The 27,788-nt window shown below is 46.6% G+C and overlaps 11 protein-coding genes across 11 annotated transcripts, besides 2 other annotated features; 7 read left to right on the top strand and 4 right to left on the bottom strand.

Annotated features, from left to right (window-relative positions):
* Positions 1 to 2,804: 2,804 nt before the first annotated feature.
* N7487_000971 (uncharacterized protein) lies at positions 2,805 to 3,150 on the bottom strand (the record flags this gene model as incomplete). The annotated part of the gene is given in 2 exon segments (XM_056868719.1): positions 2,805 to 2,886; positions 2,897 to 3,150. 2 exon segments carry the CDS (start codon positions 3,148 to 3,150, stop codon positions 2,805 to 2,807), a joined length of 336 nt encoding a protein of 111 aa, XP_056733503.1.
* A 290-nt stretch (positions 3,151 to 3,440) lies between these two features.
* Positions 3,441 to 4,128, top strand: N7487_000970 (uncharacterized protein; the record flags this gene model as incomplete). The annotated part of the gene is made up of 2 exons (XM_056868718.1): positions 3,441 to 3,802; positions 3,885 to 4,128. The coding sequence occupies 2 exons, from the start codon at positions 3,441 to 3,443 to the stop codon at positions 4,126 to 4,128; spliced, it is 606 nt and encodes a 201-aa protein (XP_056733502.1).
* Positions 4,129 to 5,118: 990 nt separating this feature from the next.
* N7487_000969 (uncharacterized protein) lies at positions 5,119 to 6,551 on the top strand (the record flags this gene model as incomplete). The annotated part of the gene is made up of 3 exons (XM_056868717.1): positions 5,119 to 5,149; positions 5,246 to 5,318; positions 5,375 to 6,551. The coding sequence occupies 3 exons, from the start codon at positions 5,119 to 5,121 to the stop codon at positions 6,549 to 6,551; spliced, it is 1,281 nt and encodes a 426-aa protein (XP_056733501.1).
* A 1,797-nt stretch (positions 6,552 to 8,348) lies between these two features.
* Positions 8,349 to 11,998, bottom strand: N7487_000968 (uncharacterized protein; the record flags this gene model as incomplete). Its single annotated transcript, XM_056868716.1, has 3 exons — positions 8,349 to 8,438; positions 8,500 to 10,383; positions 10,439 to 11,998. 3 exons carry the CDS (start codon positions 11,996 to 11,998, stop codon positions 8,349 to 8,351), a joined length of 3,534 nt encoding a protein of 1,177 aa, XP_056733500.1.
* Positions 11,999 to 12,768: 770 nt separating this feature from the next.
* On the top strand, positions 12,769 to 13,191 carry N7487_000967 (uncharacterized protein; the record flags this gene model as incomplete). Its single annotated transcript, XM_056868715.1, has 1 exon — positions 12,769 to 13,191. The coding sequence occupies one exon, from the start codon at positions 12,769 to 12,771 to the stop codon at positions 13,189 to 13,191; it is 423 nt and encodes a 140-aa protein (XP_056733499.1).
* Positions 13,192 to 14,733: 1,542 nt separating this feature from the next.
* Positions 14,734 to 15,255, top strand: N7487_000966 (uncharacterized protein; the record flags this gene model as incomplete). Its single annotated transcript, XM_056868714.1, has 1 exon — positions 14,734 to 15,255. One exon carries the CDS (start codon positions 14,734 to 14,736, stop codon positions 15,253 to 15,255), a length of 522 nt encoding a protein of 173 aa, XP_056733498.1.
* A 587-nt stretch (positions 15,256 to 15,842) lies between these two features.
* On the bottom strand, positions 15,843 to 18,139 carry N7487_000965 (uncharacterized protein; the record flags this gene model as incomplete). Its single annotated transcript, XM_056868713.1, has 6 exons — positions 15,843 to 15,999; positions 16,124 to 16,775; positions 16,822 to 17,165; positions 17,220 to 17,329; positions 17,684 to 17,906; positions 17,958 to 18,139. 6 exons carry the CDS (start codon positions 18,137 to 18,139, stop codon positions 15,843 to 15,845), a joined length of 1,668 nt encoding a protein of 555 aa, XP_056733497.1.
* A 741-nt stretch (positions 18,140 to 18,880) lies between these two features.
* N7487_000964 (uncharacterized protein) lies at positions 18,881 to 20,038 on the top strand (the record flags this gene model as incomplete). Its single annotated transcript, XM_056868712.1, has 2 exons — positions 18,881 to 19,028; positions 19,248 to 20,038. The coding sequence occupies 2 exons, from the start codon at positions 18,881 to 18,883 to the stop codon at positions 20,036 to 20,038; spliced, it is 939 nt and encodes a 312-aa protein (XP_056733496.1).
* Positions 20,039 to 20,349: 311 nt separating this feature from the next.
* N7487_000963 (fungal specific transcription factor domain-containing protein) lies at positions 20,350 to 21,721 on the bottom strand (the record flags this gene model as incomplete). Its single annotated transcript, XM_056868711.1, has 3 exons — positions 20,350 to 20,626; positions 20,700 to 21,409; positions 21,545 to 21,721. The coding sequence occupies 3 exons, from the start codon at positions 21,719 to 21,721 to the stop codon at positions 20,350 to 20,352; spliced, it is 1,164 nt and encodes a 387-aa protein (XP_056733495.1).
* Positions 21,722 to 23,237: 1,516 nt separating this feature from the next.
* On the top strand, positions 23,238 to 25,092 carry N7487_000962 (phenol 2-monooxygenase; the record flags this gene model as incomplete). Its single annotated transcript, XM_056868710.1, has 5 exons — positions 23,238 to 23,255; positions 23,308 to 23,401; positions 23,450 to 23,872; positions 23,920 to 24,240; positions 24,368 to 25,092. 5 exons carry the CDS (start codon positions 23,238 to 23,240, stop codon positions 25,090 to 25,092), a joined length of 1,581 nt encoding a protein of 526 aa, XP_056733494.1.
* Positions 25,093 to 25,621: 529 nt separating this feature from the next.
* Positions 25,622 to 26,750, top strand: N7487_000961 (DUF3632 domain-containing protein; the record flags this gene model as incomplete). Its single annotated transcript, XM_056868709.1, has 2 exons — positions 25,622 to 26,222; positions 26,269 to 26,750. The coding sequence occupies 2 exons, from the start codon at positions 25,622 to 25,624 to the stop codon at positions 26,748 to 26,750; spliced, it is 1,083 nt and encodes a 360-aa protein (XP_056733493.1).
* Positions 26,751 to 27,328: 578 nt separating this feature from the next.
* Positions 27,329 to 27,402: a sequence feature (Protein overlapping with rRNA (N7487_000960, KAJ5417410.1) was converted to a misc_feature.).
* Positions 27,403 to 27,477: 75 nt separating this feature from the next.
* Positions 27,478 to 27,655: a sequence feature (Protein overlapping with rRNA (N7487_000960, KAJ5417410.1) was converted to a misc_feature.).
* Positions 27,656 to 27,788: the final 133 nt, after the last annotated feature.

Raw genomic sequence — 27,788 nt, 5'->3', positions numbered from 1 at the left:
CAGAGAACTGGAAGCGGCTAAAAATCCATCCCTTTGCCACGCAATTGAAGGCAGCTGCGGAGTTTGAAATTGAGACCTTAAAGGCTAAAGAGACCTTCTCTCAGGTTGCATTACCGAACAAAAAGAGCACCCAGATCTTGCCATTGAAGTGGGTATTTACATACAAATTTGATGCAGATGGTATGCTCGAGAAGTTCAAAGCAAGAATCTGCGTGAGAGGAGATCTACAGTGGATGTCAACTGAAGAAAAGAGAGCTGCTACACTAGCTGTCAAAACAGCGAGAGCAGTATTCGCACTAGTTGCCGCCTTTGATCTAGATATGATTCAGAGAGATGTGGTTACCGCATTCCTGAATTCAATGCTAGAAAGCGAGGTTTATACCAAGTGTCCACCAGGCTTCGAAGCACTAAATCAGTGCTGGCTCCTGCATAGAGCCCTCTACGGATTGCGCATGTCACCAAGGCTTTGGCAGCAAGAAGCTACAAAGGTGCTAGTAAAACTAGGCCTTACCCCAGTGGAAGAAGATCCATGCATCTTTACAACCAAAGGCATTATTGTCTTTTTCTACGTGGACGATATCATCATCGTCAATCACCCCAAACAGGCTAAAGAAGCCGCTTTACTAGATCAAAATCTAAAGAAGCAATGGGAGCTTCGAGAACTGGATGCAAGCTGGTTCTTGAATATACGTATTATACGTGATAGAGAGCAGAAGAAGCTCTGGTTATGCCAAGATAGCTACATCGAGAGCATGGCACACAAATACAATCTCGTCACAGAGAGAAAAATAGGGTCCCCACTGAGCATTGAGCCTCTAGTACCCTATGATGGGGTGGCATCACCGCAACAGATTCATGGTTTCCAGGCCAAGGTTGGATCTGCGCAGTATGCCACCACCATTACCCGGGTAGATGCTGCAAAAGCAACCTCCAAAGTGGCTGAATTCCTTACAAATCCAGGACCAAAGCATATAGATGCAGTCGATCGCATCATACAGTATCTCTATGAGACACGCTTTTGGGCCATTGAATACGGCATCAGAACACCAAACAAACAACCTAGAAATCGAGATACGACCCTGACGATGGCGGCGAAATCAGTTGAATTTGCAAGCGATGCGTCGTTCGGAGACCATAAAGATCGAAAGAGCTCCGAAGGGTATATCTGCAAGTTATATGGTGGCCCAATCGATTGGAAGGCCACTAAGCAGAAGACTGTCACCACATCGACTACCGAGGCCGAACTACTAGCTTTAGCAGAGGCAGGAAAAACCGTACAGTGGTGGCGACGAGTGCTTAATGCACTAGGCTTCGAACCAGATCACCCACTATCCATCATGTGTGACAACCAGCAAACTGTCGATTTATTGACGAAGGAAGGGGCCGCGATGCATACGAAGCTCCGGCATGTTGACATCAATCGATGCTGGATGAAGCAAGAAGTTAGCGCAGGTCGAGTATATGTGGACTGGGTACCAACTGCTGCGATGCCAGCAGATGGGCTCACCAAAGCTCTGACGAAGCAGAAGCAGGGACACTTCAGAGAGTTGGTTGGAATGAGGGACGTAGGTCACATGATTCGTCACATGACCTCTGAGAACAGAGGCTGTTTTGCGGAAACTGCATAAATCGACGATTTGAGCCGAGATCAGTGAGGAGACAGGTGAGGTAAGTTGGAATCACTTGCGAATCATTTGCGAAGCGGTTGCGAAGCAGCTGCGAAACAGTTGGAAGAAAGGCAGTCCTTGAGAGCTTTGAATAGCTTCAAGAACTGGGGGGTGTGTCAAGTACTATGCATTTATGCATGCTGAAATTACCAGGTCTTTACAAACCGGGAAATCAATGGACCGTCATGATAACGGTACCATACAAAAATACATACATTGCTTAATCAGCTATGTCCGCCGAGATTGGAAAAGAGCGGATCTTGTCATTTTAGTTAGTTAGAGAATTTACATATGTCAGATTTACCATACATTGTCGTATCCGTCTATTTCTGTCAATATCAAAGAACACAATAGCACTTGAATATCAGTACTACATATCATTTTCACCAGCCAAACCTTCCTCGTTTGCTTCTATTCGTTGAGGAAACGCTCTAGAATACCTGAATGAATTCAAAAAAAGAGGTATGAGGCTCCAGGTGTCTTCCCCTGGGTTTGCTTGTTGCAAAAATTCATGCTATACCATCATGAGCTAGTCTCTAGCTATAAGAGTCTGGTGGAACTAGACTTACTTGGAACAAAAATGTGAACGGAGCAGTTCTAATGTGCTGTAGGAAGTCCTCGGCATATCTTGATAAACCAGTCTCGGACTGTGACCAAAACTGATCCCAATTCATCTGAGGATCCTTAAAATGTATAATAAGGAGGCCAAAATCTTTGCGATCTTTTTCCTTTTCTCTCAAAGACAATGAGCTCATGATACCGATTCCGATATTTGCTAATAATGCGTTTAGTATCTTCGCAAACGACTAATTCCGGGTTCGATACCAATTCTAACGAAGCCATCTTCAAAGAGTAACACGTTTCGTAAGTTTATTGCACCATGGCTTATACGTAGCTCGTTGTGTATATATTCGAGTCCAAACAGAATGCTTTTGCATATTGTGGCAAGATCAGACTCGCTGGCTTGAATATATGGACTCGAGAAGACCAATGATAGATCAATCCCAAACCCACTATACCTATAGATTATCCAGAGGCATTCGTGATTTTGAAATGCTTCTATAAGTTCTACCACATTTCGATGCGAGGCGGTTCGAATGTTTAGGCTTTCCTTCTTTCTGATGTCGGCTTTCTTGATCAACACTTTTGTGTAACCTGGCGAATTTTCAAGTCCAATCCATCCATCTCCAGCTTGCTGGACTTTCCAGCATATAAGATACTTTTGAGACGGGTTTCCAATGTGTAAAATCTTCTCTATGTGCCCTTCGCGCAGTTGTTGTACTGCTTTGGGAAGTGTTCGCTCGCCTATAGGTATTTTGACTGGAATAGGAAGTGAGAAGGGCGATTTCCTGCCGGTTTGAGGTTCCAAGGATTGATCTAGGCCGAGAGGCGACGTTTGGAGGATGTCATTCTCGACGACATCCACCTCCTTGTCCCACAAATGCTCGGGCAGGAATGTATCACGATTGGCACGCATGGCCATTCTAACCAAGATATCAACAAGTAATTAAGCCTCAATAAGGTACAGACTTGAAGAGCTAGCTAAGACTCCGTCTATATGTACCTCCTCGAATGTTCAAGGAACCCCCACCCCTTTCGGGGGCGGTATTGGCGCACATTTGGAATAATGCCCTCCTCATTCAGCGACGGCACGAATCTCCAGAAGACCAAGGCTTTAAGTTCATCGTGTATTCCTAGTTCCTGTTTAGTAAACATATATCACCAGAAATAGTGAAAAGTTGAAGCACGGCGTTAAACATTCATTTCTCTGCCATGTTTCAATTTCATCCCGAGCCAATTCTATCCAGTGAGCCTCTTCAAACAGCTTATACGAAAATGATATTTGAGTTTTACTGTACCCCGTGGAGGTATAACGTACTTGCCAGTACTACCAACTGGGTGTTGCTTGCCGGCTATCTTGTGATTCCGGGTACATTTACGTCGCTTCAAATGTCAAAATCACTGGAACATAAACTGGATTCAAACCACACAGGAAAGACAATCCTTTACACAATTCAGAACCCTCCGATTCTTGCAATTGGATGTTCTTTCCTTATCCTGGGCTCTTTAGGGATGAGTGCTCTTGGATGGGACAGAAGGCATAACTATGTTTGGCTTATCGATAAAATGTTTATGTAAGGTTCCAAGGTTCCACGGTTGGAAAGGCCGACCCTGTCCTGGGTCCATGAATATTGTTGCTAACAGCACTTAATTCAGTCCTACTTTTTTAAATTCAGTGGCAGGTCTAATCACGACAGTTATCAATATATATACTGCCCGCAATGGACATTGGCCGATTATGGCGGTTCTGACGGCAAGTATCACTGCGACTATCGCACTGGCTTCGCTTTTTCTTATTCTGGTATACCAATTTGGCAAATTGGAAAGCATAAAGCGAGAGCATATTCGGGAGATTAATGCTGGGTTTCAAATGATAAGAGGTCACACTTCTAGTGGGTAAACCCCTTGTTTGTTAGAACAACTCAATTGCCGACCAACCAACAACCAGTCTAGAGATCGCTCCACAATACAAAGACTTATAGGGGCCAGGGTTCAAACCCCTCAGACAGTATGTACATAGTCGTCAGATCAGCCTCCATAGAACTAAACTATCTCCCTGCAAACTTCTGGGCCTTACATTTGTAGTCGCCCCTCAACGGGGGTTGATGCCTGGGTACCTCAATTAGTACCGCTTTATATACAGAAGTACCGCCCCAGTACAGTGTACTGTAAATTGTTAATAGATCAACCTGCTTAGATGATGCTTTTGTAAACCACCCAAATCAGGCATCTCCGTTGGTTCTAGCGGTTGCAAGCGGGCTTTCTAATTCGCATTTATGTAGTGTACAGAAGCCTCATTTTTGACACTTGCAAATCGCAGCAAAATCAGGGTATATTGATTATTATATACATATGTAATACCGACGTAGCAATTCAGGGGTTTCAATAATTCTGCCGTTCTAAATGAAGATATCCAAACATAAAGTCTCCCAAAAAGAGGGTTTGAGCCCTAGCCCCTATACGTCTTCGTACTCCACGATTAATTTCTATACAGAGCCGCTCGAAATCAGTTTCACCTATTTCTTTCAATTTGTTTTGTTTTGGAACCTTATCTTGCATCAGACTATACCTATTATAGTTAGACTGCCCCTGACGCCGTGCTTGACGGTATTCTAATACCGTTGTAAATACTTATGTAAAAATAGCCTTTGTATCGTCTCGTATGGGTTGTTCGTTCTAGAAACTCGTCCCTAGCAAACTAACCAAATATGTTAAGAAAAAGGGGCAGCTTGTTGTCCGGCCACTTTGTCACTCACATTCCACCTCTACGTTAATTAACTAACTCCTCTCAGTCCACTGACAGAACTTGTTGAATGAGCGAAAAAAAAAAGTGCACTACTAAAATAAGCACATCTGGTGGGGTGTTTCTTAACAACGCGTTGACTACAAAATGCTGGACTCTTCAACTGAACCCATCGCCTGTTGAAACCAAGCAGCCCAGTGTGCTAACGTTGCCTTCACCAGGAGAGTGCTGACCATATTTAACGCATCATTTTCCGACCATTTTGATTCTCAAGCTCACACGCCCGATGTGCCGTACCAGGATTGGCAATACGCACCCACTCCAGGATACACTTATCACGCACCACCGTCAGAATATGGATTTAGCCCTTCACCGGATCGCTACACTCAAGATGACCCTGCAGTCCCGTCTTCTCCCCAGGAAGACAACCCAAGGCTTCTTCAACTCTGTCATGGGAAGAATGTAGAACAGACGACGAGCTTCCTCCACACTTTATCCGGTATATAATCGAATGGAAGGTGAAGGTGAACCGCTTCAGGTCGGAGGACACGGAACAGCATGTAATCCTGACTCCTAGTGCTTATTGGCCCTCGGTCCTCAGGGGTAAGCTGGAGAGGGTTCTCCAAGAGAGAGTATCTCGTAATCGACGGGTCAGGGCCGATGACACGTCCATGGTTGTGTCGGTCAACGATCGCAAGCAACGAAATCTAAAGAAGCGGTTCAACTCTCTCGACATTGATTGGATGGCAGTTGAAAAACAGCTACTTTCGTGGGGTAAACTTTATACCAGGGGCAAGGAGTTGAGACTCGTGATTGTCTTCCACTATATACAGAACGACCTTTCTAGGAGCGAGAAACGGGGAAAGTCGTCGGTCACCAAGAAGATGCTCAATGAGCGAGACGCACAACTTTATATTGAAGAGTATGTATCCGGGCAACAGTCGATCTGGCGGGCTGTCTACAGCCTGATGCGTTGCCCTTCACCATCCTGTCACCTTGGTCCGCATTGCTGGCAGGATCCCCATGGGAGGAAATACTATCAGCTAAGGACGCATCATTTGAAACGTCTGATAGCTTACATTAAAGAGGGCGGCGTTTTGGAGTGCCAAAATGATGTTCCTAACACTATTCGTGAAGAACGCTATATGGAGGAGCAGCAGAGGCTAGAATCTCCACAGTCCAAGAGCAATAAATCGGCCGACTCCGGAAGCTGCCTACCGATCAATATCAATTTCATGGGAGCGCAACCTTCTCTGCAGCCATCAGCGGTTAGTCCTATAGCAGCATCTGTCCTGCCTCCCCTGAAAAATGGGCAGGAAGAGGATCAGCTCATAATCGACGGACCCCGAGATGTGGCTGTGAGAGACTACAGTGCATGGCAAGAAACAAACGTTATTGATGAAACTCTCAAGGCCCAATTTCGGCTGGCTTGTGATGTAACGCTCACCAACGGCTTCGATCTTGAACAGATCCATGAGGATCATGATGCAGGATTCTTCATCGAAAAAGAAGTTGCGGTAGGTATCGCACGCCGGTTCGTAGGCGATATTGGTAGATGGGCAAAGGACGTGAGGGATTGACTACGCAGGCTTACAGTGCGAATGCGTGGCAGGCGTTATGATATTAGACATAGATTTCGTGTTCAATCGCCAGCTATTGATTTGTTGTGATTCAGTGTTATCTAAGGAAATGTAGAATATAATACCAGCTCTAGTGCCCCAAATCCTCAGGTATTCATCAAGTACAGGATCATGCCGTGAATAACTCAATGATAATTTTCAATAACTACGCCAGCATGCAGGAAATGGCCGATTGCACTCCGTTCTCGAGACCCGACAGCTTCAACACACCTCTCGAGGAATGTATCGAATCCTTGATCGGGGCTTTGTTCATATTTTTGCCAGTGGCGCCGAATGAATGCCTTCAGCTCGGAGAAAAATCCTCTATGGGATTCAAATCAGGCGAGTAAGGCGGCAGATAAAGCAGTTTTACGCCAGCATCTGCGCACATTTCTTTTATCCGATCAGAGTGGTGAAAAGAGGCGTTGTCTATGACAATCACAGACTTCGGTTCAGGCCATTTCCCACGGTGGTTGAGAAGCTGCTGAATGAAATCCTCGAACACAGCCGCATCAGTCGAGCCTTGGAATACTCGGGACAGGAAAACACCGCCTTGTGCGTATGTTGGCAAGATCTGCCATCGCAGGTCACGATGGAATTTGGATACTTGCAATGGCGTCAGACCCAACGGAGACCAGCCGGTGCGTCTGAACCCGATTCGTTTATCGCATCCAGACTCATCCACATACACCAGATGATACGACTTGAAGTCAGATAGGTTATATAGGTAGAAATCTCGTAAATCAGCGTTTTGTTCCCTTGCTCTCTGTCGAGCTACCTTTTTCGACCATCCGACCGAAGCAAGAGCCCGCTTGAGACTCGAGCTTGTCACCCAAACATAGAACTCATCCCATAGGAAAATTACCATCTCGTCCACATATAACCCGGGCTTCTCGAGAAGATGGTCACACAAAGTCTGGATCATTGGAGGCGTGGTGCTTGGTCGCCTGTCGACACGAGTCAAGGGAGCTCTGACATTTCCGAAAAGGCGAAGATTATTACGAATATTGATGATTGAGCGCTCGCTACACCCAGCGGCTTCGGCCATCTGTGATATAGTCAGGGATTCGCTATGTGTCATGTCACGAATCATCTCCAGCTTGGATGGGGGAGCCGAGGCGCCATTTTGGGAGGGAGGGTGGAAGGGGGCAAAGAGCGTCGTTGACGCACCGTAGGGAAAAGGTGTGCTCCATGCTCACCCTGCTCACCCCTGTGCTCAGTGAGCAGATGAAATTATTTTTCGTGAAAGTCTTGGGGGATGCTGGCGTATTGGGAAATGCACGTGACTTAAGGTCCCATTTGGTTCCTGGGAAGGTGCTGGGATTTACTCCCATCAGAAAACTGCGGGCGTTGATCAGTGCTAACACTGAGCAACAAATGGTTATATCCAACCTTCCAAGAGCAAGCCTAGCGCTTTTTCTCACGCAAGTAGCGTGGTGGCAACAGTCGGACTAGAGTAAACGAACTCAAACTCGTTACATCACTGGCGAGAGCCGCGCGATGAATCCACCTACCGAGCAATCACGCAAAAGTGTTCAATGATTAGTGAAGATTTGATGAAGAGGAAGGCTCAGTAGACTTAATGTGACTTAAATGCTTTTTAGACTCTAGATAGGGGATTGTGTTCTGAGAGTGCGAGGAATATGACTCGACCTGATGAACAGCCGATTGCCGCCGTTGCTGCAGATATACGAAATGAAGAAGTGTTAGATGGCCGATACTCCGGAGGCAACCACAACAATTTTGACCCATTAAAGGTTATCCAGGAAGAGCGGTCACATAAGCCAAGCCCATATATTCCTGGCAAGGTCGAACCACTAGGACTCGGCCCAACAGGCTCAGTGGACCCTAAATATAAGGTACCAAGTATTGTGTGAAGATGGTTGGGCGAGCTTTTGTCAAATTGAACGCGAAGAGCGTGAACATCAAGTGTCGACACGCACTGGCCAGTGGTTGGATCCCAGATCTTGACAGACTTATCTTTCGACGCTGATGCGAGTCGGCTTCCATCTGGCGACCAGGCAATCGAGGTGACTATATGACTGTGTCCCGTAAGGGTAGACGCGCACTGGCCGGTGCCCAGATCACGAATCCTCACGGTCGAATCATGCGAGGTTGATGCGAGTCGGCGTCCATCTGGAGACCAGGCAATCGATATGGCCGAGCTACCATGCCCCTCGAGGATAGACGCGCTCTGGCCGGTAGCCAGATCCCAAATCCGGGCGGTGCAATCCAAGGACGCTGATGCGAGTCGGCTTCCATCTGGCGACCAGGCAATCAAGGTGATCATTAACGTATGTCCCTTAAAGGTAGACGCGCACTGGCCGGTAGCCGTATCCCAGATCCTGACGGTCTTATCATCCGACGCTGATGCGAGTCGGCTTCCATCTGGCGACCAGGCAATCGATGTGACCGAACTGCTATGCCCCTCGAGGGTAGACGCGCACTGGCCGGTGGCCGGATCCCAGATCCTGAGATTCGTATCATGCGACGCTGATGCGAGTTGGCTTCCATCTGGAGACCAGGCAATCGACATGACTGAGCGACTATGCCCTTCGAGGGTAGACGCGCACTGGCCGGTGGCTGGATCCCCGATCCTGAGATTCGTATCATGCGACGCTGATGCGAGTCGGCTTCCATCTGGAGACCAGGCAATGGACATGACTGAGCGACTATGCCCCTCGAGGGTAGACGCGCACTGGCCGGTGGCTGGATCCCAGATCCTAAGATTCGTATCATGCGACGCTGATGCGAGTTGGCTTCCATCTGGAGACCAGGCAATCGACATGACCGAGCTACTATGCCCCTCGAGGGTAGACGCGCACTGGCCGGTAGCCAGATCCCAAATCCGGGCGGTCCTATCCAAGGACGCTGATACGAGTCGGCTTCCATCTGGCGACCAGGCAATCGAGGTGATCGTTAACCTATGTCCCTTAAGGGTAGACGCGCACTGGCCGGTGGCCGGATCCCAGATCCTGACGGTCCTATCCAAGGACGCTGATGCGAGTCGGCTTCCATCTGGCGACCAGGCAATCGATATGATGCAGGCTCTCTGCCTCTTGAGGGTAGACGCGCACTGGCAGGTAGCCGTATCCCAGATCCTGACGGTCTTATCATCCGACGCTGATGCGAGTCGGCTTCCATCTGGCGACCAGGCAATCGACGTGACCGAACTACTATGCCCCTCGAGGGTAGACGCGCACTGGCCGGTGGCCGAATTCCAGATCCTTACGGTCCTATCCAAGGACGTTGATGCGAGTCGGCTTCCATCTGGCGACCAGGCAATCGACATGACGCAGGCTCTCTGCCCCCTGAGGATAGCCACGCACTGGCCGGTGACCGAATCCCAGATCCTTACAGTCGTATCATGCGACGCTGATGCGAGTCGGCTTCCATCTGGAGACCAGGCAATCGACATGGCTGAGCGCCTATGCCCCTCGAGGGTAGACGCGCACCGGCCGGTAGCCGTATCCCAGATCCTGACGGTCTTATCATCCGACGCTGATGCGAGTCGGCTTCCATCCGGCGACCAGACAGTGGACGTGACTGACCCACTATGTCCCTCGAGTGTTTGAAGACATGAACTCCATCTTTCATCTACCACTGGGCTGTTCAAAATCCAATCTGGTTTCTCTTTCTGATAACATATCCTCGTGGTACTTTGAGTTGGGCTAAAGACAAGTCCTGAACTGTATACTTGAAGGGGGCTACTTTCGATTGCATGTCTGTAGTAGCGAATGAATCGGGACGCGTCTTGAACTCGGTCTAGCAGGTCCTGTGACAATCCTTTTTTCTATAAAGTGCATGGTTAAAATTGAGGTATTTTCAGAATTTCAATGACCACTCACCCGGAGTAAATTCTCCAGTTTCAGCATAGCGGCAATTCCTTCTGGTACGCATCCTAAAATGCTGAGGCATTCGAGCCAGTGAAGGTATTTCTGCCGTAAAAACCTATCCACACAGCCTCCATTATCAAGGCTGTGATACTTATTTTCACCACACCAACCTTCTAAAAGGTGGTCAACCCAATACACACACGCGTATTTTACAGCTGCCAGAGGATTCGAACGTGGGTGTGTGAGTCCCTCGGTAGAATTTCCAACAAGCTTAATATCGAGGATATTATGCTGAAGTGTCTTGAGCATAGTTTGTAGAGATCGCAAGAAAACTGCAAGATGTTCGGCTTCTTGATTCTCCGGAAACACCTCGATCCGTCCCTTTTCGAGCAGGAATTCCCTTGCAGACTGATGGACGAAAACAATTACGTCCTCACGCCACGTAAGAAAAGAGCCACAAATTACGATGATTTCCAGTAACGCTTCCTTGTCATCGGCGAGATCATCAGGCAACTCGACTAGGGCGGTTAATTCGTCAAGAGTGATAGGCCGATACGCAATTGACATAACAGCCAGTATTCGCTTGCAGAGCTCAGCATCTTCAGACGTTCGAACCTGATCAATCATTCGACCGTATAAAGCATCCAGTCCAGGAGGGAACTCCTTAAGTTTTTTAAGGACATGCCTCCGCGATGTCCTGTTGAGATCTTGACAAACCAGTGCCACCCAGAGGAAAGTGCCTTGTGAGTTTGACGATAAGTGACGCTGAACGGCATCGCGGAGTTCATCTTTATACTTTTTGACTTCTGCCAATTGGTGAACCTTATGCTGAATGAACTGTACCACAGCATTTGATACGCATGTCTCATTTAGCTCTAATGAGATGGGCGCTGTCTGCGTTCCAGTATTCAGATGCTCTTCGATACTAGGCCAATTGCGGCTTGAGACAATCCACTTCACGTGCGAGTGTGTGGACGATTGCTGAATAACTAAGTCCAGAAGGAGAGGGAGGTCCGTTGTGCATTCGTCTAGCGCATCGATCACCAGATAAGTATTCTGTAAGGTTGGATCTTTCAAAATATTGTTCATAATATTTGAGAGCGCATTCCATGCATTGATGTCCTCAAACAGGGTCTTTCCAGCTTGATCGTACCGGCTCCGAACATGCGATAGAAGCGATGCCTGCTTCACGACCAGTGAATATATTAAGCCACGAAGCACTGCTGTTGCAGTATTGATTCGTACGTCCGTAGCTTGGCAAAAGAAGAAGGAGATATTTCCATTATCTCCGATCGATAGGGTTAATTCGTTAATGATCCCCCACAGTAGCATTGTCTTGCCTTTGCCAGGATCACCCTTGATCCAGAGGAGACGGCTGCTCTGGTTGTCTTGCCACTGTCTGAACTGCTTGTTGTCTAAAACCCAGCGGTACGAGTCTATGAGCAACCCTCCGTTGGTTCTTTCGATGCGGCCCTTGTCATCTTGAGGATTAGTCGTTCGAAGATCCCGCAGACATGCATGATTTAATGAGTCTTCCGGTTGTGCTGAGGCAATTGAACTGATTAGTCGCATTCTGTGACAGTCGTGATATTCCCTACCTACAGAACCGAGCAGTTATAGGACCGTGATTCTGTCCGATTTGAAGCCCTGAGTTAGGGCCGTCATATGAGATATTGGTTGCCATAATAGACCTCGAGCCAGGTCGGTGCTTGGTGGTACCAAGGTTGACATTGCTGACTTGGAAGTTTACCCCGCAATCAGGTGACCGATAAAGTCGGTCAGGGGAGCCAATCTTCTCGATTTCATAGTCCTGATATATCCACAGAATTTTATACTACGTTAGTTCCCTGTCTGTAACCATGATGAGTAGTGACTACGCAGTGCCATTGTACCTATTACCCGTAATACGAAAACCTTTAGTTAACGATCGGACAATGCCAGACATAGAGCAATGTAATTTATTTCAGTACATTACACAAAAAACAATCATGTGACTTTAAGCATAAATACGTTTCACGATCTTACGAGCGCCTAAGTTCAAAATAGACTAGCGTGTTTCATAATAGAGTTAAAGAAAGAATCGAAGAGAACGAAGAGGTGAAACTGATTTCGAACGGCCCTGTAGAAAAAAAATGATATAGAGTATAAAAAGTGGACAGGACACGGAGCAAACAGAGTGCTAACCGGAAGACTAATGGACCCATACCTTGGATTGTAATTCACTCTACTTTCACCGACAGAGCTTTGTTAAGTGAAGTAGCTACCAAAAGGGTGCGGCATTACCCGTTTGATTTATAAGAGACCCTCTTAGCAACCGCGGATATTAACCATTTTCATCTATCATGGAGAACATAAATGCCTCCAACTCCGATTTGCAAGACTTCCCCGGGTCATTTTTTCTAGGCTTTGCAAGGGTCGAGATTCGAAATTTTGAGTTTGGAATAAATGACGAGGGAAATGTGCTGAACTACCTTCAATTCTTTGAGTGCAATGGGTGCTCGCGTTTGGACCCCGAGCATCACGTATCCGCAGTAGTAAACCAAGATGTGTTCACAAATATAATTGAATCGCAGAATCTATCTGCGGCCGACTTTGATGACGTGAAACACCCGCCCTTGCTACAGCTTGAGTCAGGCAATAAACTGAGGTGTATCCGGGGACATGATCTGCTAGAGGCAGCTCACCGGTACCTTCCTCCCGGCGAGCGATGGTGGTATACAAAACTCTATAGTGATGGTCAGTCTTATATAGTCGAAGCCTACTAGCAAGGATTTATTTTCTAATGGCTATCACAGGCATACCGAAGCATTTGGAGGACAATATTCGACAGAATTACTCCATAAGTGAGCCCGCATCTGATGAGATTATCTTCCGTTCCATCCTTCTAAGACACGCCTCTTTGGAGATAGCGGAGGCGAACTTCGGGTCTAGTGCCGATTACCATTATGTGAAGCAGGTCAATCAAAACCATTCATTGCGCTCAGCACTTAAAAGGCTAGCTAGATACCGTGGACTATGGAGCGAGTTTACTTATCGGAAGTTGGAGTATATCGTTAGCCCACGATGTGATGAGGTATGTATGAATATATCAGTATAATAAAGAGGGTTATTAACTTGATTATAAGGAAATCGTTCACTATCTAACCAAAATTTACGAGATTTGGTCTGAGCTTTTCCCAGGGGAAAGTGCTTCTCTGGTCGACGCTCTATCAGTTGAGCTTGTGGAAGGCCGGATGCCGAAGTACTCCCTCGACGATAGATCTGCCATCGAAGATGGAATGCGTAATGGGTCGTTGTTTCCAGGGTTAGATTCTAATAGGGATGGTGTTCTTGGGGGTTTATTGGCGGTTTCGGGACGAATTCTGACTTTAACCCTTCTCTTCCGCGACGCGATGTGTTTAGGTCCACCAGCCAGAGCGATGAGAGACATTTTACACATCCCAAGGGGACAGACAATCAAAACAGTATTCCTAAGAAACTGGAGAGATTGGAACGGAAAATTCGTTATACAGGTGGCAGAAACCAAATTCGAGGATATTTCACTTGGTCCACATGATGAAAATACTGAGAGCACGGTGGCTTTAGCGACGCTCTCTCAGCTCTGGCTTACGGCTTTAAGATATCATCTGAATCCTCGGCTGGGAAGACCAAAAAAAAGCTACAATGTTCAGCCCCTTTTAGAAATACGAGGCAAGGGGGTTCTGCAACAGACGGCGAAGGCGCTTGGGCTAAACTCTGGTGACCCACCTATTCGCGACCCGAACCTTCCGGCATTTCAACATGTGACCGCTGTACTATCGGAGGCCCCTGGTGCAGATTCAGATTGCAGAGCATCTGCCTGGCTGTCCAAGCGGTTCCAGCCTATAATATCAAGGCTAAATGGAGAAGAGGGTCCACGCAGTCCAAATCTAGCTTCAGACAGAGAAACTGAGCGTTCAAGCTACAGATCAGGACGTCCTCTACAACGAGAGTATCAGCACGATCGTCAATTTCTTTTTTTTCGATCCATATTTTACCCCCAGGAAAGTCCTCGGTCATTCCCGACCTCGTTCGCTATCATGAGAGATTTTTTCATATCTTTTTTTGGACAACCGCAACTTCCAGGACAATTAAGAGAGAATCCTCGCGACCTTAATTCGCCAATTGCCGAAGAAATATCAACATCAGTTCCCTCGAGACCTCCCTCGACACATCCTTCGGAGGGATCAAGGTATACCTCCGCCGAGCCACATGAATCATCCGTCTCGCACAACCAAATGTCTTTAGTCCAGCCCCAACAGTCACCAGGAGAGTTTCATTTGACATCTATGGTCTCTCTGCCACCACATCCAGAGACCTATTCATATGAGTGGCAGCAAGATGTCCTCGTCGCCCCTGGGTTTGAAGAGAATGACTCTATGGCACCTATGGCAACGAAAAATAAAATCCTACGTCTGGCTAACGCCATGGAGATTCTTTCAGAGTGGTTCCAGGCTATTTCTGATAGAAGTGATATTGTGGTCCTCTATCTCTTCCAGACCCACGAATATATTAAATTCCACAAACAATCGCATGGTAGCATAAGAAGCTACCTCGATTATCTTGTGACCGGGCGTCGTTGCTACTTTCTCACCCTTAACGATGATGCATTGACTACTGTTGAGATTGAACATGCAACCGATATCGCTATCAATAGCGGTCTTCTCTTTGTCGGCAACAAAGAAGCATTTTTCCCGGGTAATAAGTCAAAAGATTTGACTCGTGGTATATCACAAACCCAGCTCGATGAATATATTGCCAACTGTAATATTTCGACGGGAAATCCGAGAAAGCGTACGCGAGATGATTGAGGAACAATGTTGACGAAACAATTCATTTTGCTGCCTAATGGACAACTACATATAGAACGAGTAATCTATAGAAATATCAAACAGGCCCTCTTCAGTGAGGCGAGGACAATAAAAACCGTCGGCAAAATTTATAATAGATTATATCCCATATTTCTATACTAATAACGACGCCGTACAGCCGCAAAATGCTCCGTTGTAGGTTGGTTTCCCAATCGAATATCTCGAGGTTCATTCTGCACAAGTGCCTATTTTCAAGATCTTGAATTGCGGAAGGGAGTTGTCCGATATATCAGTCTCATCCTCTGCCTTTCTTTTCCGAGCAAGGCAGTTGGGACGTGGTTCATCAATGGAGTGTCCATCATATAAGTGTCTTCGAAGGCTTTTTTGGTCCGCATAAATCTGTTGATTGCACAAAGGATGCGGGCATGGTATGGCGGAGTTAGACTCAAACTTTTGAAGATGGGCGTCGATATGATTACAAAGTGTGGCTTTCTTCAACCATTGCTGAAATCTTTCATCTGGCTCTTTGTCTTCATCGCCAAGGCAGAAAGGGCAGAAAGCGGGGGCAACAAGCGTAGAGCGAAATGTCATGAGGCCACATCGAGGTCTGAGACTGTCAAGGTGCGATTTGCAATGCTGTGTCCAGCTTTGTTGGTCGTGGTAAAATTCCGCGCATAGATAACAAAACTGAGCGAAATTCCGCTGAGCTCGGCGATGAGCGCGTTTGCCATTCGTGTATCGCTGCTGGTAAGGAGCAGAGCCTAGTGATTTTCTTCGACATTGTAATATGTGTTTCGCTCGCCCACTATGTGCAATCCTATATTTGATTTAGCTGATGCAACTTGGTCCTCAACTTCATTAGACTTACCTCGACATGCTCGTTTTGCAAATTGGACACAGGCCACCTTCAGGACACAATCCAGGGTAGTAGACGACCCTTTCAGTGTTCTGGCATAGGTGAATCATATCTAGCAAGCATTGACGACCAATAACACTATCAAGAGTTGCCTCTGTAAATAGGTTTTCTTTAAGACGCGCCCGCTGCGGAATGTATTTCTCCAGTATCTCAAGGACACAAGTTTTGTCACGTTCTTCAAATTCATTCCCTGCCATATACGCATCATACGAAGCATCCCACCAGGCGGAAATAAACGATAATTTGCAGGCCTCAAGTTTGTTGGCTTTTGTACTATAAAGTTTTGTACGTTTAGCATCGAGCTCTGGGTGATCCTTAGGTTTGCCGGCAATTTGCTTTGTAAGTAGGACAATCTCTGCGTCAATTATCGCAATCTCCTCACTCTGTGAGAACGCTTCACGAGCAGCTGCATTCAGAGAGATAGGAGCATTGGGATCGCGGTGGTGAGCCATGCTTTGTTCCATATCTCGGCACTCAAAGTCCGGTTCTAAGTCATAGAACGATGCCTGAACATCCGATGCTTTCAAAGCAGACTGATATTTTAGAAAGGTATCAGGGTTTTGGTGATCAAGTGCTTGGCTACGAGTAGCCTCAGACGCTCGCCCTAGAACAGTTAGTAGAAAACCTTGGTAGTATATAAGAACACATACCATCAATCTTATTAGCAACACCTCCTCGAATGCCGTGTACACGTAGTGGGTCTTTAAAGCCATCTCGCCTGGCTAGGCTGATGTTGTTATGGCGTAGTGATGCGAATGTCAATGCTTTATCCTTTGAAGGCCCTTCGGGGGTAACCATTCTAAAGAAAGGAAGATTTTTCGTGTCTTCCGTCCATTGAAGAGTCCACGACTCTCGCCCTTTCGGTGGGTGCTGCGCTAATAGTTGCTCGACACTGGAAATGTTCTTGAATGCATTATCCGCGATGCCGTGGACAATAACCCAGAAAATGAAATTTGATCCTAGTACCGGGTGCTCTCGAAACCAATTTTTTGGTCTTTATAAATATTGTCAGCCTATCGATTAGAATTGGTTTTAGAGTATAGCTCACAGAGTGGTATCGTCTTGGAGTCGGTATCCCTTTAAGAACTCGGGTTCGATTGTGACCCATCGTTTGATAGTCCCTGGTTCCCTGCCCCACTTCAAATGGAATTCGATATGCTAAGCGATAAGGTTAATATCGAAACTATATAAGAGATATCGGGGATGCAAACCCTATAGTAAAGACACTCATTGGTATGGCGATACGCACTCGACTCCACGATCGCCCCTGCCCGGGACCCGGAACCAGCGAATAAAGCAAGTGATGATGCGGTTTGTACCCTGGCTCTCTCATGGATATAATCATGGGAATCGCTAGTAAATAACCGGCGTAAGAGGTAGTCGATATCTTTTGCTGTAACTAAGAAAGGCTCGCGTGGCTTTGTACGGAGCTTATGTTTCTTAGTCAAATTCACCCGGATGTGCTATTGAAAAAGGTATTAGTTCGGCTCAAACGGTGGTCGGAAAACTTACATTAAGAACATCGTCTTTAACAGTTTTGTCGAGCGTCCGGACTGTAGTGCGTTCCCAATATGAAGTAAAGTTGATAAAGTGATCACATGTTGTTTTCTGGCAGGGCAATTTCTTCCGCGTGGTAACAAAATATTCCGCAAAGGACTTCAAGACTTGAGGTGATGGTGCTGGCTCATCTTTCATACTTTCAATATCAACTGGTTCTCCTCGGGAAAGCTTGAAGCTTCAAGGGTATCAGTAAGTACTTTAGCTTGAATATGATTTGAGAACCCACAGAACCCAGTTATACACTGCACGATCGTATTTATCGTGAGTAGGGGGTGCCCGGTCGGGCAGCGTGATACAATTCTCTGATTGTTCCTGCTCCCTTTGGTACTCGATCGTAAACCCTCGTGATGCTGCAAGTTTGGCTCGTGCCTCAAGAACCTCGCTTAGATTTTTTACTCGTATTGTCATTGTATCGAGTAGATAGGAGGGCGTGATAGTTTCTTAAGGTATAAGATGGCCTTTAGTATAAAAGGCAGAGTAGGAGGCTTCAGTTTAAAAATATGAGGGGGGTGGGCGGGTATAGGTAACTTCGTGCAGGGTGAGCGGGGCTCACCACCTCGCTCACCCTGGGTGTGTAGGATGCTCACCATGCTCGCCGAGGGTGTGAAGTTACTGCTTGAGCTGGCCACTCTCACTCCAATTATTCACACCCAGGCTAGTAAGTTTTTGCCGCTGCTTCAACGGGAAAGGCATATCGAATAATTGATTGAGCAGAGAGTGTGGCTTAAGTACGGCTGAGCGGACGGGAAGCCCTGTTTTCCACACCCTATGGTCGTATGTACTAGATTATGAGCGAGAGAGGATGATATCGCGATAATGTGAAGGTGGTTGGGTGAGTGGTGGGTGGTCATATGGTGATAGAGGGGTAAAACTCGCACTATTTTCTAGCTCAATGTCCCTGAATCCAAGAAAATTTATCGCTCTCTCTATCTTGCAATATACCCCCTCTTGCTTTCCCCATCTGGGCTGATCTCTTTAACGCTGAGCATGCATGCCACATCTGGCAACATCCCCTGATGAAAGAAGCCATGGATCAGCAGTTGTTGCCCTTCGTGAAATATTCTGACAAAGACAGAACGTAAGAGGCCAATTAGCGCCCTAAAAAAACGATCTAATTAGAATAGACCAGACACACCCTATCTCACTCTCATGATTGAAGGAGATTCAAGTGTGAACGTGTTGGCTGATGAACTCATTTACGACGTCCTCTTCACAATCACGCGGGCTGCAGACGACCCACACACACGACCATGCACCGTTCACTGGAATCCCGTCAAAGACGGCTGTAGTCAGTCGGGTATGAAATTGTTTTTCCATGGAGAGGAGGGCCTTCAACTCAAAGATTTAGATCCTGAAAAGTTGCCTAAGAAACTCCTCATTCCACGAGAAGTAACCACATCGGATCCTTACTTTAAGGGGCTTGTCCCAGGCAGTAGCGTCTCCTTGAAGGCGCCCTTACCAGCTGTGAATTTCGACGATTCCTGTCCAGAAGTAACCTATTCAGTTCTCTGACCAGGTGGTCAAATCCCTATTTGGGACTGGGGGACGCTCGCGGAACATAGTGAACGCAGACTGGTCCCAAAGTCCACCCCAGTGGTACGTCCCGGTCCACCATACCTGAAATTTGAGACACTGAACTATGAGAACGATCCTGAATATTTTGAAGACCCGCCTCCACCTTCACCGCGCTCCATTTCACCGTCTGCCCGTGTGAGCGGTGCCCCCATTTCCAGTGTCACGATCGCTGGCCCTACTACCCTATCCATGAAAGATCAAATTCCCTCGGCGCCGCAGTACCCTCTTACTGTAACCGTCTCCTATAATATAGAGGCTGGTTTACCATATTTACCACACAACGGCATGTTAACATTCCATTCATACATTTTTAAACAACCCGATGACCATAACGAGGGGTTCAGGATATATAGGAGAGGGAACGACGGATGGACTCCATACGAATGGAGGACGCACCAGAGGGGTTTTATAATCACTGAACCCCATGCACTTAATATTGGCCGCAATGACAAGAATCACTTCTGGATCCTAAAACCCGGGGAATCCAGGTCGTTCACTCGCAAAGTGAATGAGTTCCCGAAGGATGCAGCTCCAGGTGATACGTTCCGGTATATATTCAAAGGAGCTACGCTTGACTGGTGGAATTGGGGAAATTTCGAAACCCATAAAGACACCGTGGTTTGGGTACCTGGGTGGCTTCAGGCTAGGGTTCAAGATCCCAAAGACAATGAAGGCAGACCTGTAGTTGTTGTGCCATCTAGCAATGCTCTGAAATTTACACCAGTATATTGAGACCCTAGGGCAAATACACGAGAGGTCTGAAAAGTCTGGACATTGAGATTTTGTTCCTAATCACTCCACAAGCAGCTTTGTCTCAACATGTTGTATGGCATTAGCCCCCTTAGCTCTCTATATTGGAATGGATGACTCGATATCTAGATTACCCCGACTGGCTGGAATCACGGTGATATTGTCAATTCTACTATTTGTCACCATCGCACGGGAATATTGTACATAGGTATCTATTTGGGCTTCTTTACTATTGATCAGTTCTCTCAGAATCCAATGAAATAGTTATGTACAGGTGTTCTGAGGCTGTATTATTAAATATCAAGTCTCCGAGCCATAAAAAATGGAGAATCCTGCTGATGCTCTGCCTTAGTGATTGCAAGTTCGGCTAGCCCGGTTAATTCGGTGATAAGTCCCTGGAGGCGGGTTACATGGAAATTTTGAGTTCGAACCTGGCGGGGTAGTTTTTTGATTAGAGAAACAGCCAGGCAGAGAAGTTCCAAATCCTGGCGAGCATAGGCGCTTAGAGGTTCAAGAACGATGCTGGAAAAGATAGTCAAACAAGCTGATATCGGATAGAAAATATAGAGCCTGGTATGATCAGCTTATGTTTGTAATCGCTAATGAAAGGGGAAGTATTAGGATTTCATGATATAAAACGTACCAGAATGTACCGTTTGGCAACAAATGTAGCGAGCCCTGCAACGAGAGGAGGGATGATCTGCTTGTTTCTACTGCAAGTGCGAAACTTGATCTAACTCCTTCGGGTGTATTGCTATTATTTCCGGTTGCTTTGCATCGACCGCTAGCCTGGTGAATGATAGACATGCAGTGATGATAATCCATCCGTACGATGACAAGATGCATGTCTACGATAGGACTGTCAGTTGATAGCTGCTGGGAGATCAAAAGGGTGGGTCGGTGGTTTGGCGGGAGTGACAATCTCCATTTCTCGAGATCGTTGTCAAGCTCACGAATAGAAATCAAAATCTCTGTCTGAGATTTGCCAAGGGACCCTGGTTGGTAGAAAGTGTTGTATACCCGAGATTTGATCTTAAGCAACCGAAGGTCGCTCGGGAATAGCGGGCCCTCAATTGTCGTGTTCTTGGCGTCGGAAGATGACAGTAGTGTATACATTTGCTCTTCATAGCCAGGCGGAAGGGTAAGGTCACAGTCTTCGTCACGAATGGCAGGGGGTTGGCCCGTGCGGATAGACAACTCCTTATCCAGTACATACGCAGTCCAGAATAGGTTTCGCAGATGGCTAAGTGGATGATGATTTATATGTGCACCGAGCCTGAATATTAGTCGAGCTATGAGTGAATCCAGATAAAGTGCAGGTCGGAAGTGTCCGAATGAACAATGGATCATCAGCTAAATGCCAGAATATTAGTTAGAGTAGATTGAATGCAGATCGGTTTGCGGGGAAAAGACACGTTAGGCATGATACCGATCCTGAAGATGGGCCAACAGGCATGATAATCATGAGGCATGTCAACATGCACGTACCAACATCAGGGTGGCTTGAAGTCCATCGGTAGTTTCTTCTTGTGCGATGTCGTATATGTATCGCTCAGCTTCTGCTACCAAATCTGGGACAGTGACTGGAAGCGAGTGTTTTGTGTGAAGGTTCCAGACTTCGGATAATGATGCAAAAGCACAAATACATGCCCTCGCACTCAACATTCCGACGGAATAATTCGAGGGATTTTGATAAGCAAGGTGGATCATACGCCTGAAATGGGTTTCATTGATTATTGGAAAGGATAGATGTGCAGGTGAGCGGTAATATGACGCCAGGCACTCATTGATATAAGTTATATCTGGTAGCCTGGAGGTAAACTCCATCGGCGTGTCTGAGTGTAGCGCTTCCGGCCCATGACATAGCCAAGGAAGGCTGGGCTTGGAGAGATCTTGAAGATTGATCGAGTAGCCGATAACAGACTCGATTGACTTTTGGATGTCTGATAGAGCAAGAGCAGTGCCGTTGCGGGGGTTGGTCTCTAGATAGGGATTGTTCCAGTAAACCCTTCTGACAAGTGAAAAGAAACCTTGGCAGCCGAGCAATTTGTGGGGACTGCCTCTAGTTTGGGGGTTGCTTGTTTCATTCCTTTCTTAAATACTTGTCAACCAAGTCAAGTAGAGAGGGTCGAGTATAGCTTACTGACCTGAGCTGTTGGCCGTGAGTCTATCAACTGGAAGCTTTTCCACCAGAAAGATTCGATCTTCCAGCCGAGATGCTTTTTGCTAAAGTTTCCTCTATTAGCAGCTGAATTTTGCTCCTCGGAAAAGGTAACCGAACGCTAATAAAGCCTGAAAAGCCCACCTCTTGCCTTTGCAACATTCTGGTAAAAGTGCATGGAGAGTTATGATGTTTGCACCAATCGCACCTAGGGTATTCATGGTCACATTTGATCTAAATTGGATATTCGTAAGCGCTTGTTTGACACATACAAATCAGCAACAGCGCGGAATCTTGAGGTTACCTTCCTCACTGAACAAGAGTCACATGCTCTCACTTTTCTCTTCCTCTTGTGGCTCAGAGTCGCGTTCCCACTCAACCTATCCATTGCTTGTTTTGTTACCCAAAAATCGTATTTTCTGAGGGTATAGTTCCGAACGTCAAGAGAACACGGATTTTGAAGCAATCCTGGGCTCGTTTTGGTGAAATTTCAATTTGATAGACGGCGCCCCTGGACCGATAATGCGCTGAGTCAGCGGTGTTGAACATGCAGGCATGGATGTTTGACAGACTGAGCAGTCTTCAGATGATGTTTGGTGCTAAGGGTATTTAAACCCTTCATTTAATTAGTTCTTACAAATAACAACTCTTCTTCTTCATCTATCTCCCCACTGTAGTGCCACCACTACAACAAGCGCATTAGCGGCAACTCTGTTGACTTGGGTGGGGCATAGTGGGCCATGGCTACGACGGCCAGGGTAAGCTTTATTTATTCACTAACCTTTGAAGATTTTTGGATTATAAACGAGAAGATGTACTCATAAATGTCCGGAGAAAAACAGAATTAGTCTTAGACAACTTGTTTCTCCCCTTTCTTCTAAATAAAAACGATAGTTGGATATAATTCTGAGACCTTAGCCTTCGTGCCCGCTGTGTAAGCGCATTTAAAGTGGATACCTTCCTATTTTAAAACAGCATACATCTATTGCGGAGGACCTCTACAAGAACGCTGCTCCTGCAATGGAGATGACATTCTGGGTCCGTACAAACTACTTTGTATACAGTACTCAATCTAACTTGGTGCACATAGGCTGGAGGCAAAGACTTTCCCTTGACACGTATCGCTCGCTTTCCAAAATGGTACCCTGAACTCGACGAGTACCATATAGTCCACACTAGCCAAGGTTGGCTCCATTATCTCTTAAAGCCAGTGAGTTGCTAAACATACATAGGGAATACTGAGCGTGCTCTGCTGGATGGCATGAAAAGTTTCAACGGACCCGAAGTTGAACGGGGGGTCATCGCGTCAGCTATTGACATTGATGAGTCGACCATCAATGATCCTCGAGCTCATGCAATCAAATTGACGGTAAAACATCTGACGGACGAAGAATTAGCTGCGTCTTCGGCCAAGGTTACTGTTCCTCAGCCCGGCGATTTCAACTATAACCCGGCGGACGAGCCATACCTGAAGCGTAAAGTTACCGGGAAAGAGGGGAGTACTGAGGTTATCAAGGCGAAGTTTGTGATCGGGGCCGATGGAAGCCGAAGCTGGACTCGCCAAGCTCTGGGTTTCGACTTTCTCGGAGATGCAGATGAAAATGACGATGAGGCTATTGGAGGAATTCTGGATTGTGTTGCGACTTCAAACTTCCGTAAGCCATCCTATACATGCTTTGGGCTATGCTAATATGACTTAAAGCGGATATTCACATCCAATCTGTGATTTCCAAGGACGGACGTGGTGCGGGATTCGTACCACGGGAGAATGGCTTGTTGCGCATGGCAGCCCCCGTAGCTACCAAGGAAGAAGCAACTCCTGAAGGCATCATCAAATCACTCAAAGAAATTATTTCTCCCTATGAGCTCGATGTCACTCAGGTTGATTGGTGCGGATCATTCAGTACGCGCCGTCTGATCGCAAGCTCTTCTTCGAAGTACTCGCGCGTTTTTCTCGTTGGCGACGCACTGCATATCCATTCACCTCGGGCTGGCATTGGTATGAATTTCAGCATCCAAGACGGTAAATAATCCCCTCTTATACTATGTGGAGCTTTGCTAACATTTTCAACCTATAACCTCGGGTGGAAAATTGTCCATGTTATCAAGGGGAATTTCTCCACTTGCTCTTTTGAGAACATATAACGAAGAGCGTGGATTGACGAGCAAGCAACTTCTCGCTTTCGATAAAGCCATTCCAAAGCAGTCGCCAATGGGAGCACAGTTTTCCGTTGAAGGGACCAGTGGAGGACTGAAGGATAACCTCCCATTCTCGAGCACTACAGCAATTGAGTATGAAGCTGGCTTGCTTGTCGCCAAGGAAAGGGCTCCTTTTGTTTCCAAGCAGCACTTGGCGCCTGGCATTCTCGTGGGCAGGCGCCTGCCCTCGCAGACCGTAGAACGGCACATGAACGGAGAACCGATTAGCTTTGGGAAATGCTTTCCTAGCGATGGTCGGTACAGGGTTGTTGTCTTCGCGGGTAATATATCGGAACCAGAACAGCTGCGTCGTGTGGAGAATCTTAGCAAGGTTCCGAGCCTTTCGGAATACCTAGCCCAACGTCTTGACAGCCGTGGTATTACTCCACAAGACGTATTTGACATCCTCATCGTGCACAGCGCGAACAGGGATGATCTAGAGGTCACTGACTTACCTCCGTTGCTTCTCAAGAACAGTGATGGATTTGATCATGTGTTTGTCGACAACAATCAATCACGGATCTGGACTCTAACCGACGCATATTCCAAGTATGGGATCAACAGAGAGAGAGGATGCGTTGTCTTGGTCCGACCTGATAGACATGTTACGTACATTGGTGAGTTGGAGGATATATTTGAGCTGGTTCAGCTTGTATCCTCTCTTTATGTTAATTAGCGTTGGAGCATCATCCCAAGTATGCTTGTTTGCTAGCAGGCTGAGGACTGTTCAAATGGGTTTAAACCCTGGATTACTAGTTACAAATAGATCATGTTTTTTCCTCTGCTTTTCCCCTCCTTAGTACTCCCCGTATAATGAAGGCAGTCTATAGGCTAGTCCTCTAGATTAATTCTACCACAGCCCATAGACCATTAGTATGGGCGCGGGTTCCTTAATACTAATTTTTTGACAGACTTGTGTTTCTTGAAGGTATTAAATTGCAGCCATCATCCAATTTTGCGTAGGAATTCGACCTGAAAAGACTAAAGCATACAACATTATGCTTAAGACTGTGGTCACCTAGCGCCCACGGTTCGGCATAGGCGGCTCACCGCTCTATTTATAACTCAGTATACAAGATGACAAGAAATCTGCTTGTATCTATCGAGTACTTGTCCTTCAGATATACTTGATGTCTTAGACCCTTAGGGCTAGGACTGGGGGCTGGGAGCCAGAATTACAAGTAATACAAGCTAGTCTAGCCCCCATGGCCAAGACGGAGTGTCGATGTCAAACTACCTATTCAGCACAGCCCCCCCATCTCTGTACAGCCCTATCCACTTTTGCAGATCTCAGTTACGCCACCTTCTTTTATTATTTAGTCAAAACTTCTACTTTCCAGATTCCTCATCTCAAGAATACTTTCCCTCTACTGAAGAGCACTTTCTTTAATTACATAGAAACCCTCACTATGGGAAAAGAGAACTTCATCCGCCAAATCGAAAATTCCGTTGAGTTCAAATCCCTCAACAAAGTAGTCAAGGAAGAAGTCACAACGCAAGATGCAGTCCAAGACCTCATCGACATGACCATGAGTGCGTTGTCCATTCATGGTCCAAACAAACACGGCGGGATCGGTCTCCCAGACTACAACGTCTCTCTTGCGGTAATGGAGCTCGCTCAACGCCTGGAGCCATTTCAACACACCAAGCTTGTTGAGTTCATATCTCGTCTCCAGAGGCAAGTTGCCGTTGATCCGTCTACGAATGAACCTCTGAGGGTCCAGGGCGATACCCTCTGGACAGACATGCCATCTTTCGGTTACACGGAGCTTGAGACGTGGTACGAGTTTGGTGGCGATTACAAAGGTGATCCATCCTCCAATTTAATCAGTCAGGGCACTAACACTTATAGACCCATCTGATGCAACGCTCGATCCCAAGCAACGAGATTGCTGGGTGAACCTCAACGCTTTTCTCGCGCAGCTCACTCAGGCTGCAGACATTCACTATACACCTTCCAAGGAAGAGGTGGGATTGCATCCCCTGGACAAATCACTACGAGCCATCTGGACCATTGCGATGGCACTTGAGGGCGAGTGCCTTCCTACGTCACTGGAAGATACGGCTGCGATGGAGGCCGCTTGCCAATGGTTCATTTACGCTGCGGAGCGATTGTGGGCAAATGTGCTTAACAGTCGCACGTACCCTGAGGCAGCTGGTGCTGGACCGGGGAAGAGGTATGAGGGAAAGGGCTGGACGGGCTATACGCGAGAACGATGGGGAATCTGGGAGGATGCGCTGAAGGAGGCTAGAGCCAAATGTCAAGATGAGCGGATGTGGAAGCTGATTGATGATACTTTGGCTAGTTTGAGAAGGGGAATGGCGAATCAATAGTGGATAGACCCATTCGGTTCTAGTGGACATTCATTCAAATCCTCTGGGTGGTTAGTTGTATAGTGTAGTATCATGATATCTGTCTCTTTTCACTTTGTATAAGTCTAGCAGGATCAGCCTGGTACGATTATGATATTCGCTCTCATGTATTAAGAACCGGCTTTGACCTTCTCTTCCTCTATTCATATACTACAGAAAATATTCATGTTTTCTTCTCTACTGACTTTCGCAAGCAGTTACATGTCGGCAAAGGCGATGTCTCTGCTAAATGTGATGCTATTTTCTCCCCTGTGAATAGCATTGCTGTTCAGGCAAGTAACGGAATATTGAGTTGTGGGATCGTACATTATCTATAAGTAACATCCAGTTTGCATATACATTAATGGTAATTAATTGTCTACCCAATGTTATTTGAGTTCATCCCTCGGATGAGTGACTATTTTGCTATCAAAGATTAGTAGTACACGAATAAAAAAAAATTTTATAGTCAAAGGTGTGCATTATGTACAGTCCTTACAAAGATGAGTACTGCTTCTATGAAGTGTACATATTCAAGATTGTCCTTATTTCCATGGGTAATGTGCCACCTACAAGATATTGTGAAAGAAGAAAAAGAATCAACGAAAGTTAGAATCATTTTTGTCGCCAACCAGTAAGTGGCGAGGGTAAGTAAGTAGGGTAGGTACTAAAAACATGAAGCAAAAAACAAAACAGAAACATACAACAGTGAGGATTCGCTGGTGGTCACCCACCCAACTACTAACTCACCGGCGTGTGGCTTAAGTACGGCTGAGCGGACGGGAAGCCCTGTTTTCCACACCCTATGGTCGTATGTATCATGCTACGCGTGGAAAAGGATTATGGATAGTGTAAAAGATCGGAAGTGTTGGGTTATGAAAGGGTGAGCGTTGACTTGCCAAGATAGGGGGTGAAATCCGGATGAGAATCCTTCGGGCCGCTATAGCCAGCCAGGAAGGAGAGATAACGCCAATCACGGACTCTCATATTGGAACAACAATCCTCCGAAACTTAATTGGA

This window comes from Penicillium crustosum (genome assembly GCF_028827405.1).
Source record: "Penicillium crustosum strain IBT 35664 chromosome Unknown utg000001l_segment0_segment0, whole genome shotgun sequence".
Classification (NCBI taxonomy): domain Eukaryota; kingdom Fungi; phylum Ascomycota; class Eurotiomycetes; order Eurotiales; family Aspergillaceae; genus Penicillium; species Penicillium crustosum.
Note: the sequence above shows the minus strand (reverse complement) of the source record. Positions and strands in the feature narration are given on the sequence as shown.